The sequence below is a fragment of the Gobius niger genome (assembly GCF_951799975.1).
Source record: "Gobius niger genome assembly, chromosome: 24".
In the NCBI taxonomy this organism is placed as follows: Eukaryota; Metazoa; Chordata; class Actinopteri; order Gobiiformes; family Gobiidae; genus Gobius; species Gobius niger.
The window spans coordinates 16243927-16258611 of record NC_136875.1 but is presented as its reverse complement, the minus strand read 5'-3'; the positions used below and the strand labels follow the sequence as shown (position 1 = coordinate 16258611).

General features: G+C 41.3%; 1 protein-coding gene across 1 annotated transcript in view; it reads left to right on the top strand.

Moving 5' to 3' along the window:
* arap3 (ArfGAP with RhoGAP domain, ankyrin repeat and PH domain 3) overlaps positions 1-14685 on the top strand; it is a 77643-nt gene that overhangs the window by 43502 nt on the left and 19456 nt on the right. Inside the window, exons 14-22 of the mRNA XM_079582550.1 lie at positions 466-648; positions 5683-5824; positions 6066-6170; positions 7048-7207; positions 9964-10066; positions 11258-11456; positions 12439-12499; positions 12587-12750; positions 14490-14685. The exon at positions 14490-14685 is cut by the window's right edge and continues 17 nt beyond it. Coding sequence (XP_079438676.1) covers positions 466-648; positions 5683-5824; positions 6066-6170; positions 7048-7207; positions 9964-10066; positions 11258-11456; positions 12439-12499; positions 12587-12750; positions 14490-14685 — 1313 coding nt within the window. The remainder of the gene's footprint in view (positions 1-465; positions 649-5682; positions 5825-6065; positions 6171-7047; positions 7208-9963; positions 10067-11257; positions 11457-12438; positions 12500-12586; positions 12751-14489) is intronic.

Genomic DNA, 14685 nt, shown 5'->3' with positions numbered 1-14685 from the left:
TGTCATTTTTTCGTCATTTTTTTGTCATTTTTTGTCATTTTTTGTCAATTTTTTGTCAAATTTTTGTCATTTTTTTTGTCAATTTTTTTTAATTTTTTGTAATTTTTTATTTATTTTTGTCAAATTTTTATCACATTTTGTCATATTTTTGTAATTTTTTTGTAATTTTTTTGTAATTTTTTTAAATCAAATATTTGTCAATTTTTTGTCAATTTCTTGTGACATTTTTACATTTACATTTTTGCCACTTTTTCATCAATGTTTTCTCACTTTTTTGTCACATTTCCATCATTGTTTTCGTCTCAGTTTTGTTGCTATTTTCGCACCTTTTTCCCAGAAGCTTTTGGATTGGGGTAAAGCCAAACTGGAGTAAATGTGCTCTGTTCAGGCGGGAGTTAAGGGGTTAAAAACCTGATGACTCATAAATCCCTCGTCTTGATGTTTCTGTTCTAATATGGCCGTCAGCTGTTCATCATGCTGGGGAACGACCGCGCCAACGAGTTCTGGGCGAGTCGTCTTCCCGCCGGCGAGGAGCTGGACTGTGACTCCGCCCCCGAGCAGAGGAGGGAGTTCATCAGCCTGAAGTACCGCGAGGGACGCTGGAGGAGCCCACACCCGGGGTTCAGCAGCCACCAGACACTTCTGAAGGTACAAAACATCCACCAGACTCTTCTGAAGGTACAACACATCCACCAGACTCTTCTGAAGGTACAACACATCCACCAGACTCTTCTGAAGGTAAAACATCCACCAGACTCTTCTGAAGGTACAAAACATCCACCAGACTCTTCTGAAGGTACAACACATCCACCAGACTCTCCTGAAGGTACAACACATCCACCAGACACTTCTGAAGGTACAAAACATCCACCAGACTCTTCTGAAGGTACAACACATCCACCAGACACTTCTGAAGGTACAAAACATCCACCAGACTCTTCTGAAGGTATAAAACATCCACCAGACTCTTCTGAAGGTATAAAACATCCACCAGACTCTTCTGAAGGTACAAAACATCCACCAGACTCTTCTGAAGGTAAAACATCCACCAGACTCTTCTGAAGGTACAAAACATCCACCAGACACTTCTGAAGGTATAAAACATCCACCAGACTCTTCTGAAGGTACAAAACATCCACCAGACTCTTCTGAAGGTACAAAACATCCACCAGACTCTTCTGAAGGTAAAACATCCACCAGACTCTTCTGAAGGTACAAAACATCCACCAGACTCTTCTGAAGGTATAAAACATCCACCAGACTCTTCTGAAAGTATAAAACATCCACCAGACTCTTCTGAAGGTACAACATCCACCAGACTCTTCTGAAAGTATAAAACATCCACCAGACTCTTCTGAAGGTACAACATCCACCAGACTCTTCTGAAAGTATAAAACATCCACCAGACTCTTCTGAAGGTATAAAACATCCACCAGACTCTTCTGAAGGTATAAAACATCCACCAGACTCTTCTGAAGGTAAAACATCCACCAGACACTTCTGAAGGTACAAAACATCCACCAGACACTTCTGAAGGTACAACACATCCACCAGACACTTCTGAAGGTACAACACATCCACCAGACTCTTCTGAAGGTACAAAACATCCACCAGACACTTCTGAAGGTACAACACATCCACCAGACTCTTCTGAAGGTACAAAACATCCACCAGACTCTTCTGAAGGTACAACACATCCACCAGACACTTCTGAAGGTACAACACATCCACCAGACTCTTCTGAAGGTACAAAACATCCACCAGACTCTTCTGAAGGTACAACACATCCACCAGACTCTTCTGAAGGTACAACACATCCACCAGACTCTTCTGAAGGTATAAAACATCCACCAGACTCTTCTGAAGGTATAAAACATCCACCAGACTCTTCTGAAGGTATAAAACATCCACCAGACTCTTCTGAAGGTACAAAACATCCACCAGACTCTTCTGAAGGTAAAACATCCACCAGACACTTCTGAAGGTACAAAACATCCACCAGACACTTCTGAAGGTACAAAACATCCACCAGACACTTCTGAAGGTATAAAACATCCACCAGACACTTCTGAAGGTACAACACATCCACCAGACACTTCTGAAGGTATAAAACATCCACCAGACACTTCTGAAGGTACAAAACATCCACCAGACACTTCTGAAGGTATAAAACATCCACCAGACACTTCTGAAGGTACAACACATCCACCAGACACTTCTGAAGGTATAAAACATCCACCAGACACTTCTGAAGGTATAAAACATCCACCAGACACTTCTGAAGGTACAAAACATCCACCAGACACTTCTGAAGGTATAAAACATCCACCAGACACTTCTGAAGGTACAAAACATCCACCAGACTCTTCTGAAGGTACAAAACATCCACCAGACTCTTCTGAAGGTATAAAACATCCACCAGACTCTTCTGAAGGTACAAAACATCCACCAGACTCTTCTGAAGGTACAACATCCACCAGACTCTTCTGAAAGTATAAAACATCCACCAGACTCTTCTGAAGGTATAAAACATCCACCAGACTCTTCTGAAGGTACAACATCCACCAGACTCTTCTGAAGGTACAAAACATCCACCAGACTCTTCTGAAGGTATAAAACATCCACCAGACTCTTCTGAAGGTACAAAACATCCACCAGACTCTTCTGAAGGTACAAAACATCCACCAGACTCTTCTGAAGGTACAACATAATCCTCCATGAACGTGACCGATCAAAGACACTCACTCTGGGCTCTGAGCTTCATAATGAGGCCCTGAGCGCTGGACTAATGTGGTCCTACATCTGTCTCAAGCCAGAAGTGAAATGAAGAAGTTGTTGATGAACAGGAGGTCGTTTGTTTGTGAAGCGGCTCCTGAAGATTAAAAACCTGAAGGTCCTGTGGCTGTGACTCAGTGCTGCCCCCTGTGGTGTGGTCTGTGTGGCAGCTGTGTGTTTTAGAGCTGCTCCGGGGTCAGTCTGAGGTTCGATTCCCTCAGGCCGGACTTTAATCTGAAGAGAGCCTCTGGTGTCGGTGACCTCGTGACCTCTGAAAGTGTCCGTTTAGAGTCAGAGCACAAAGGCTCTGCCGCCGTGCCCTCAAGCAACGCGTTTAAAGACTTTCAGACCATATTGGTCCAGCTGCTGAACGCCGCTTTAGAGATGCTGCTTTAAAGACGGCGCTGTAAAGACGGCGCTCTGTGAGGCTCCGCTGTTAAAGGTTCTCAGTGTCAGAGTTTTGGAAGTCCAGACGCTGCAGATGGAAATATTCACTTTGAAATGTTAATAGCCAAAACTGGTATCGGTTCAGTATCGAATATTTCTATCTGATTTTTGTCATTGTTTTGTTGCTTTCTTCATCGCTGTTTTTGTTTCGTTTTTGTCACTTTTTACTTGTCATATTCTCATCCTTGATTTGGTCTTTTAGATTTGGGTAAAGCTCGATTCAGGCGGGGGTTAAGAGGTTAAACCTGACTCATTATTTCTCATTTCATTATTTCCATTTTGTCGCTGAGAATATCGTCCGTATACAGGTCCTTCTAAAAAAATTAGCATATTGTGATAAAGTTCATTCTTTTCCATAATGTAATGATAAAAATTAAACTCATATATTTTAGATTCATTGCACACCAACTGAAATATTTGAGGTCTTTTATTGTTTTAATACTGATGATTTTGGCATACAGTTCATGGAAACCCCAAATTCCTATCTCAAAAAATTAGCATATCATGAAAAAGTTCTCAAAACGAGCTACTCATTAACTTGAAACACCTGCAAACGATTCCTACAGCTTTTAAAGGGACTATAAGGAGTTTAAAAATGTTAAAATGAAGTATTTTCCTCCCCTACATGTTCCTCCATGTCCTCATGTGTAGAATGAGCTCAGACCTGTTCACCACAACTGCCTCTAAAATCCTGTACGGTCACTCACAAATGTGTCACTTCGGCCCGAATTGCCGTCATGCACGAGCTTAATATAGAAGGTGCAGTTACACATATGGCCTGAGGTGGCAGTAGTGAGTATAACATGGCGAACTTACTTCCAGCCCCTTTAAAAACTCCCAGCCTGGTTCATTACTCAAAACCGCAATCATGGGTAAGACTGTCGACCTGACAGTGTCCAGGAGGCATCACTGACACCCTCAAGCAAGAGGGTCAGACACAGAAAGATATTTCTGAACAGGCTGTTCCCAGAGTGCTGTATCAGGCACCTCAGTGGGAAGGAAAAAGCACAACGAGAAGAGGTGACCGGACCCTGAGGAAGATTGTGGAGAAGGACTGATTCCAGACCTTGGGGGACCTGCGGAAGCAGTGGACTGAGTCTGGAGTACAAACATCCAGAGCCACCGTGCACAGGCGTGTGCTCGAAATGGGCTACAGGTGCCGCATTCCCCAGGTCAAGCCACTTTTGAACCAGAAGCAGCGGCAGAAGCGCCTGACCTGCAGAGAAGCAGCACTGGACTGTTGCTCAGTGGTCCAAAGTGTCCTTCGGAAATCAAGGTGCCAGAGTCTGGAGGAAGACTGGGGAGAAGGACATGCCAAAATGCCTGAAGTCCAGTGTCGCGTACCCACAGTCAGTGATGGTCTGGGGTGCCATGTCAGCTGCTGGTGTTGGTCCACTGTGTTTTATCAAGGGCAGGGTCAATGCAGCTACTGTAACTATCAGGAGATTTTGGAGCACTTCATGCTTCCATCTGCGGAAAAGCTTTATGGAGATGAAGATTTCATGTTTCAGCACGACCTGGCACCTGCTCACAGTGCCAAACACACTGGTTTACTGACCATTGTATTACTGTGCTCAACTGGCCTGCCAACTCTCCTGACCTGAACCCCATAGAGAATCTGTGGGATATTGTGAAGAGAAGGTTGAGAGACCCAACACTCTGGATGAGCTTAAGGCGGCTCTCGAAGCATCCTGGGCCTCCAGAACACCTCAGCAGTGCCACAGGCTGATTACCTCCAGGCCACGCCGCATTGAAGCAGTTATTTCTGCAAAAGGATTCCCCACCAAGTATTAAGTGCATAACTGAACATAATTGTTTGAAGGTTGACTTTTTTTTGTATTAAAAACACTTTTCTTTTATTGGACGGATGAAATATGCTAATTTTTTGAGATAGGAATTTGGGGTTTTCATGAGCTGTTTGCCAAAATCATCAGTTTTAAAACAATAAAAGACCTGAAATATTTCAGTTGGTGTGCAATGAATCTAAAATATATGAACGTTTAATTTCTATCATTACATTATGGAAAAGAATGAACTTTATCACAATATGCTAAGTTTTTGAGAAGGACCTGTATATCAGTAATATTCAGCAGAAGTTTCAAGTTGATGTCACTAGATTTTATTATTTTTCCCTGTGAGTAAAATCAGCCCGAACTCTTTACGATGTTTATTCTCTGAAATTTATCCAGGAAGTGACTCCAACATGTCCGTGTGGCTCCCTGCTCTTAACTGTTTGGTACATGTTTGGTATCCACGTGTAGCAGGAAAGGCTGTGCTCCATATATGGGCATGTCCTGACCACGTGTAGCAGGAAAGGCGGTGCTCCATATATGGGCGTGTCCTGACTCTGGTATATGGGCGTGTCCTGACTCTAGTATGTGGGCGTGTCCTGACTCTGGTTTGTGGGCGTGGCCTGACTCTGGTATGTGGGCGTGTCCTGACTCCTGTTTCTCGCCGCAGGTTCTTTGCGCCGCCGTGTCCGAACAGACGCTTCTGAAAACCGTCACGCACATCTTCTCGGAGGCGGAGTCAGCGCGGTCAGCTGACGACGCCAGCGGTTCCCACGACGACAGCCCCGTCACGGAGCAGGCGCCTCCTTCAGGTACAGACTGTAACTGCGGCTGTAACTGAGTGTGGTTCTGCAGAGGTTTGAAATATAATAAATAACCAAAAACCTAAATGAGATCTCACTGACTTTTAGTTTATGTGTTTTTAGGCTCATGTTTACTTTCCTCTGTTCCTGAGGTTTATATTGTTTATGTTTGTGGTTTTATATTTTAGTTTATGTGTTTTTTGTTTCCTCTGTTCCTGAGGTTTATGTTGTTTATGTTTTTGTTTCTCAGAGCCGGGCGTTTACGATGAGATCATGCAGCCGGTTCTTCACTCTGGGTTTCTGTTCAAGTCCAGCTCCACCTACAGAGGAACCCTGACCCGCAGGAACCGAGACGGTCAGGAGACACTACCAATACTACTACTACTGCTACTGCTACTGCTACTACTACTACTACTACTGCTACTACTGCTACTGCTACTGCTACTACTACTACTACTACTACTGCTACTGCTACTGCTACTACTACTACTACTGCTACTACTACTACTACTACTGCTACTACTGCTACTGCTACTACTACTACTACTACTACTAATACTACTACTACTACTACTACTGCTAATACTACTGCTACTGCTACTACTACTGCTACTACTACTACTGCTAAAACTGCTACTGCTGCTACTACTACTACTACTAACACTACTGCTAATACTACTACTACTACTGCTACTGCTGCTACTACTACTACTACTAACACTACTGCTAATACTACTACTACTACTGCTACTGCTAATACTACTACTACTACTACTACTGCTACTGCTAATACTACTACTACTACTACTACTACTACTACTACTACTACTACTACTACTACTACTACTACTACTACTACTACTACTACTACTACTACTGCTACTGCTAATACTACTACTGCTGCTGCTACTGCGGAAAAGCAACAATGACGCAGTAAAAATAACACACACGACTAAAGAGTGACAAGAAAGCTTCAAAAATGTGATGAAAATGCAGTGACAACGCGACAATAAAGATAGGATCAGTCTAGTAGGTCTTAGCTTTCAAATGTAAACGAGAAGCTTTTAGATTTGGATCTTTTTTCTCGTGTTGTTGCAGCAATGTCACTTTTTCTTGCCACATTTCCATCACTTTTTGTCGTCCTTTCCTTGCTTTTTCTCTGCTGTTTTGTTCTGTTTTCCTCCTGGTTCTGTCAGCCTAAATGCATTTCTGTGACTCTGTGACTCCCTCAGACTTCCAGCGGCTGTGGGGCAGTGTGGAGCGCTCTCTGGTCCTGTCCGAGTCCGAGCTCAGTCCAGACCCGGTGCTGACGCTGACCTACAGAGACCTGCTGAGTCTGGGAGTGACCCGGCCCGACGGCAGCAAGAGGCGGAGCAACGGCTTCATCCACCGGTAACTGACCACACGACCACATGACCACATGACCTGACCACATGACCACACGACCACATGACCACACGACCACACGACCACACGCTCTGACCACACGCCCTGCTTCACCCGCGGGGGGAAGTATACTTGCCTTTCAGTCATGTGGCCTTTGTTGTGATGGCGGCCATTTTGAATTCCGCAGTAGAAGTATGCAGTACTACAACATGTACCAATATCTCTACTCAGGATGAAAATGAAACTGTGGCATTTTAATGAACTCGTAATCACCGCTCAAGAAGAAAACAGTAAAAACTCGACCCCAGAGACGCACGTTTATGTGAAGAAACCAGTGAGTCAGTGTTAGACGTTAGCATGCTACCGGTTAGCATTTACCTTCAACAGCTCAGAACCAAACTTCAAACCTTGGATACAACATGTGCCAGAGGTCAGAGGTCAGAGGTCAGAGCTGTTACTGTAGTACAGGGGAAGGCAACGTCAGGCCTGGGGGCCAAATTCGGCCCTCCAGCGTAAAACCTTTGGCCCCCAAGAGAATTTTGAAGAAACATTTATTCATAAATCGGAGACCAAACACATGAAAAGGACTCTACAATGTGGAAAATACTGGCAACATTTTCACATTTCCCAGCAAAATAAATACATGTATGTAAACATAAATACATACCATTTTCCAAAGGACAACAGTGTGAAGTGTAAAGTGTGAAGTAACAAAAGGGGCAGATATTATAAGACTTGTTCTTCTCCTCTGCTCCGTTTCATTCATACCAGGGCTGGACTGGCAGAAAAAATTGGCCCGGGACTTTTGAGTCAAGACCAGCCCTCTAAAAAAAAAAAACAGTCATATTCAATGCAATAGTCGAGGTGATGAGCAAAACAATAAACCCTTGGCTTGAACTAAAACAGTATAAGCTACGAATCGAGGACAATAGTTGCATTTTGTTTCTGCCGAATTCAAGCTCACGCCTCAGAGACTCAACACTTTAATCTTGTCATTTACAATTTGATGGAACTTTTGTAAAATGACTTAACAATCTTAAAATGTGTGTTCCGTTAATGAAGTTCCTCTCGAGACTGCAACACAAATAAACTTCTCAAAACCAACCAATTGATCCCACTGTGGATTGAAGATAAAACTCACCACGGAGTTCAGGAGGTGTGGAGTGAGAATAGAAGTCCCAAAAAGGCCAAACATTGTAAATCCTTTCAATGGAAACAAGATTTCCAAACTGCACTGACGACGAGGGACAAGACGGAGTCACCTGACAACTCCCAGCATGCACTTCTTTGCAAACATTTGTCTAAAATGTATAAAAATAGAGGTCTGAGGTTCTGTGGGTCCTGGAAGGAGTTACAATAAACTATTTCCTCTGATATTCGCAATGTGAGGGGCATGAGTGTTATGTCCCAGAGGCCCATCGCTCATTATATGAGATTATCTGTGAACCAGGACTCAAGAAAGCACCACCAGCAGGGTATAAAAGGCATCATATCCCTCTAGTGGAGGAGTTGTGTAATTGCATCTACGTAACGATAGAGACTCTGATGGCTCTTCACGCTAATTGTGGGCCGGTGAAAGGAAATCACTGGCCTTATCTCGATCTGACTGGCCCAATCGGCCCAAAAGTATGTCGGCCCATCGGGAAAACTCCCGAATCTCCCGATGGCCAGTCCAGCCCTGATTCATACTGTGTCTGCGGTTTTATTGTACTTGCATAACATCACTTTTGAATGAAATGAATAAATAAATAAAATGAAAAAAAAAAAAAATGAAAAAAATAACACCACAATAGGTCATATGTTAAGTGCAAAACTTATATTTGTAGAAAAAAGGTGCTTTATTTTGGGCAACAATTGTGAGTTGAAGAGAAGAAAATTGTCCCTCCATGACACAAACTTGCCCACCTCTGCTGTAGTGTTTCCTCTGGGTTCATAGATGTGAGACACACATGTGTTTGCTAACCGGTAGCATGCTAACATGTTGAGCAGCTTAAACTCTGACTCAGACTGAGACTCTGTCGACAAACTGTAACAATCACAGAGAAAGGTTTCCTGTTTCCTCTTCGATGTGTTCATTTAGTCTTCAGAGTGGAGCAGATCTTTAGTAAATCCTGCTGTAGCTCCACAGACAGAGGTTTGTTGGTTTCTTCACATAAACCTGTGTTTTTACTGTTTTCTTCATGAGTAAATATAAAACGCCTCTGTCGATCCGTTTTATTTTCATCCTGAGTAGAGACATTGTTACATGTTGTAGTACTGCGTAATTCTACTGCGGTATTCAAAATGGCGGCCATCAGATTTTTTTTGCATCATTTTTTTGGTGGGTATTCAATTCATTTTTCAAATTTTTTGTCAATTTTTTTTATCATTTTTTATCACATTTTTGTCATTTTTTTTAAACACATTTCTATATTTTTTTGTAATTTTTTTGTCCCTTTTTAAAAAAATTTAGTCAAATTTTTATCACATTTTTGTCAGATTTTTTGGTCATTTTTTGTCAGATTTTTGTCTTTTTTTATCACATTTTTATAATTTTTTGTATGCAGTACTATGAAGTATTGTGTGTACTATAAAGTATCGCGTGTACTATAAAGTATTGTGTGTACTATAAAGTATCATGTGTACTATAAAGTATCGTGTGTACTATGAAGTATTGTGTGTACTATAAAGTATCGTGTGTACTATAAAGTATCGTGTGTACTATAAAGTATCGTGTGTACTATAAAGTATCGTGTGTACTATAAAGTATCGTGTACTTGCAGCTTCCGTTACTCCTTCGAGCTGTACCTGACCTCAGAGAAGCTCCTTCAGTTTGGGCTGGAGACGGCGGACGAGCTGCACAGCTGGACCAACGCCATCGGGAAGGTACGAAGTGTCTCCTGTGCGTCGTCAGTGTCGCCGTGGAAACGTGAACACGTGAACACGCCCCCCCCCCCGGTTTAATAATAATAACAATAATAATAATAATAATAATAATAATGCATTTTATTTCTTAGGCGCCTTTCTAGACACTCAAGGTCGCCTCACAGCCACAGACACCCAAGGCCGTGGGAACCCAGGGTGCTGAGGGCGCTGCAGCACCCCCTGGTGGATAGTTTGTGAACTGCAGGCAATATTAACCCCTTAACTCCCGCCTGAACCGAGCACATTTTCTCCAGCTTTACCCCAATCTAAAAGCTTCTGCAAAAAAGGTGAGAAAAAAGCAGCTAAACTGAGACGAAAACAAGGATGAAAATGTGACAAAAAAGTGAGAAAATATTGACGAAAAAGTGACAAAAAATTAACAAAAAATGACAAAAAATTGCAAAAATTTCACAAAAAAGTGAGAAAAAAATGGACAAAAAATTTACAAAAAATGACAAAAAATTTACAAAAAATGGAGGAAAAAATGAACGAAAAAGTGACAAAAAGTGACAAAAATTTGACAAAATTGTGAGAAAAATTTGACAAAAAAAATTGAGAGAAAATGGACGAAAAAGTGATAAGAATTTGACAAAAAAATGCGAATAATTTGACAAAAAAGTGACAAAAAAGTCCCGAAAACTTGACAAAAATGAGACGACTGCCCAACAAAAAAATGACAAAAATTTGACAAAAAAGTGAGAAAAATGGACAAAAATTTGACAAAATTGTGAGAAAATTTGACAAAAAATTGACAGAAAAATGGACGAAAAAGTGACAAAAAAGTCACGAAGATTTGACAAAAATGAGACGACTGCCCGACAAAAAAAGTGCTGAATAAAAATCTGACGTGAGGAAAAAGATCCGTTTAGTTTTGTAGATCTTTCAAATGAGGCGTTACACTGGCCTACAGGATTTGGGTAAAGCTGAACTGGAGAAAATGCTCTCGGTTCAGGCAGGAGTTAAGAGGTTAATCAATAGAAAAAGTATTTTGGGGGTAAATTTTGTCCCTCAGCGCCCCCTAACTAACACATCTCACACGGCTGTTTGTGATGCCGGTGGAGGAGAGTCTGCAGGAGGATGGAGTGGGAGATGGTGTGAAAAGCTGCGGTTTAAAGTGATCTTAAAGTGTTCCTGGTGTGGTGTTGTCTCCAGGCCTTCACCCCGCTGAGCTGCCACTGCCTCCTGACCAGGGAGTTCCAGCGCGTGGGCCTCATGAGGTACCGAGCCATGCTGGACCCTCAGCAGTGGAGAGAGGCCTTCTTCGTCCTGCAGAAGTCCAACCTCTTCATCTGCCCCAGCACGGACGGAGCTGCAGAAGATATCATCAACCTACGGAGGCTGCAGGAGCTCAGTGAGTCTGAACTAAACTATTAAACCTTCTAAATGAGGAACATCATCAGCTTACAGAGGCTGCAGGAGCTCAGTGAGTCTGAACTATTAAACCTTCTAAATGAGGAACATCATCAGCTGACAGAGGCTGCAGGAGCTCAGTGAGTCTGAACTAAACTATTAAACCTTCTAACTGAGGAACATCATCAGCTTACAGAGGCTGCAGGAGCTCAGTGAGTCTGATTTTTTTTTTTACTCAATTTTTTGTCCATTTTTTTTCAAATTTTTGTCATATTTTCACATTTTTTTGTCACATTTTTGTCATTTTTCCCCCAAATTCTAATCACATTTTTGTCACATTTTTGTCATATTTTTGTCACATTTTTGTCACATTTTCTTTTAATCTTTTGTCAATTTTTTTTTGTCAATTTTTTTTTCACATTTTGTCATATTTTTGTCACATTTTTGTCACATTTTTGTCATTTTTTCACATTTTTTCTTCACATTTTAGTCATTTTTTTGTAATTTTTTTGTCCCTTTTTTTTAAAAATTTTGTCAAATTTTTATCACATTTTTGTCTTTTTTTCACATGTTTTGTCACATTTTCTTTTAATTTTTTGTCAATTTTTTTTTCACATTTTTGTCACATTTTTATCACATTTTTGTCACATTTTTGTCATTTTTTATCACATTTTTGTCATATTTTTTGTAATTTTTTTGTCACATTTTTGTCTTTTTTTCACATTTTTTGTCACATTTTTGTCATTTTTCCCCCACATTTTTTTTGTAATGGCTTCTTCTTCTTCTTCTTCTTCTTCTTCTTCTTCTTCTTCTTCTTCTTCTTCTTCTTCTTCTTCTTCTTCTTCTTCTTCTTCTTCTTCTTCTTCTTCTTCTTCTTCTTCTTCTTCTTCTTCTTCTTCTTCTTCTTCTTCTTCTTCTTCTTCTTCTTCTTCTTCTTCTTCTTCTTCTTCTTCTGTGACTGAGTGAAGCCCTCTGTGTTCCAGGCCTGGTGTCCGACAGCGACGGGGAGAAGAAGGACACTCTGGTGCTGGTGGAGAGAGGACGGTGAGTATGAGCAGGTCTCTGGTTTCTTCTCTCCTCCCGTCCCGGCTCTGACCCCCCCCCCCCTGTCTCGGCCCCGCTCTGCCCCAGGACGCTGCACCTCCAGGGGGTGGGACGCGGCGACTTCTCCCTGTGGTGCGAGGACATCCAGAGGGCGTCCGGAGGGAGGGGGAACTCTCTGAGGGAACAGCAGCTCAGCCGCCACGACATCCCCATCATCGTGGACAGCTGCATCGCCTTCATCACGCAGTACGGTACGAAGCACACGCCTACATCACGCAGTACGGTACGAAGCACACGCCTTCATCACGCAGTACGGTACGAGACAAACACACATGTTCCAGCCGTGTCCTCATGTGTAGAATGAGCTCAGACCTGTTCACCACAACTGCCTCTGAAATCTCCGTCATGCACGAGCTTAACCTTTGAACTCCCGCCTCAACCGAGAGGATCTTTTTCCTCACGTCAGCTCCTCAGAATGTTTTGTCAAATTTGTATCAATTTTATGTCATTTTTTTTTTCACATTTTTGTCATTTTTTTGTCATTTTTTCACATTTTTGTCATTTTTTAGTCAAATTTGTATCACATTTTTGTCTTTTTTTCCCCACATTTTTGTCACATTTTTCTCAATTTTATTTTCTTTTTTTTTTCACATTTTAGTCATTTTTTAGTCATTTTTTAGTCATTTTTTTCACATTTTTTTCACATTTTTTTCACATTTTTTTGTCACATTTTTGTCACATTTTTGTCATTTTTTTGTCATTTTTTTGTCATTTTTTTGTCATTTTTTTGTCATTTTTTTGTCATTTTTTTGTCATTTTTTTGTCATTTTTATCAATTTTATTTTCATTTTTTGTCAATTTTTTATCACATTTTTGTCATTTTTTTATCACATTTTTGTCATTTTTTTGTCATTTTTTTCACATTTTTGTCACATTTTTGTCATTTTTTTGTCATTTTTTAGTCATTTTTTTCACATTTTTATCAATTTTATTTTCATTTTTTGTCATTTTTTTTTTACATTTTTGTCACATTTTTGTTTAATTTTTTGTCACATTTTTGTCACATTTTTGTCATGTTTTTTGTAAATTTTTAGCATATTTTTGTAATGTTTTTTTCAGATTTTGTCACATTTTTGTCATTTTTTCATCAACTTTTCGTCACTTTTTCGTCAATGTTTTCTCGCTTTTTTGTCACATTTCCATCATTGTTTTTGTCTCAGTTTTGTTGCTATTTTCTCACCTTTTTCCCAGAAGCTTTTGGATTGGGGTAAAGCCAAACTGGAGAAAATGTGCTCGGTTCAGGTGGGAGTTAAGGGTTTAATAAAGAAGCTGCTGCAGTTACACGTATGACCTGAGGTGGCAGTAGTGAGTATAAAATGTCAACCTTCATCTAGTGTCTTTAAAGTGTGGAATATATCAATATCTCTGTGGTCTCTGTGGTCTATGGTTCCCCTGGTCTCTGTCGGCCGTTACAGAGCGGGGACTAAAGTCAGGAGCCAAAGATCCTTGTTCAGTGGTTTATTGTTGTTTATTGTGGAAAAGCTGTGCTCCTCTCCACCCTAAACACAGGTGTAAACAGTGCCCTCTGCTGGCAGCAAAACATATTAGAAGGTATTGAAGATCATCAGTAAAGTGTCATAAACCTGACAAACCTGAGGGACCTGAGACAAACCTGAGACAAACCTGAGACAAACCTGAGACAAACCTGAGACAAACCTGAGACAAACCTGAGACAAACCTGAGGGACCTGGAGCTGATGATGATGATAATAATACTTGTGTGTTTCCCGTAGGTTTGGGTCATGAGGGAATAATAATATTAATATCTGTGTGTTTCCTGTAGGTCTGGGTCATGAGGGAATAATAATAATAATATCTGTGTGTTTCCTGTAGGTCTGGGTCATGAGGGAATAATAATAATAATATCTGTGTTACCGGTAGGTCTGGGTCATGAGGGAATAATAATAATAATACTTTTGTGTTTCCCGTAGGTCTGGGTCATGAGGGAATCTACCGTAAAAACGGAGCCAAGTCCCGGATCAAGCTCCTGATGGACGAGTTCCGCTCGGACGCTCGGAACGTGAAGCTGCGGATCGGAGACCACTTCATCGAGGACGTGACGGACGTCCTGAAGCGCTTCTTCAGGGAGATCGACGACCCGGTGTTCATGAGCGACCTGCACCCCCT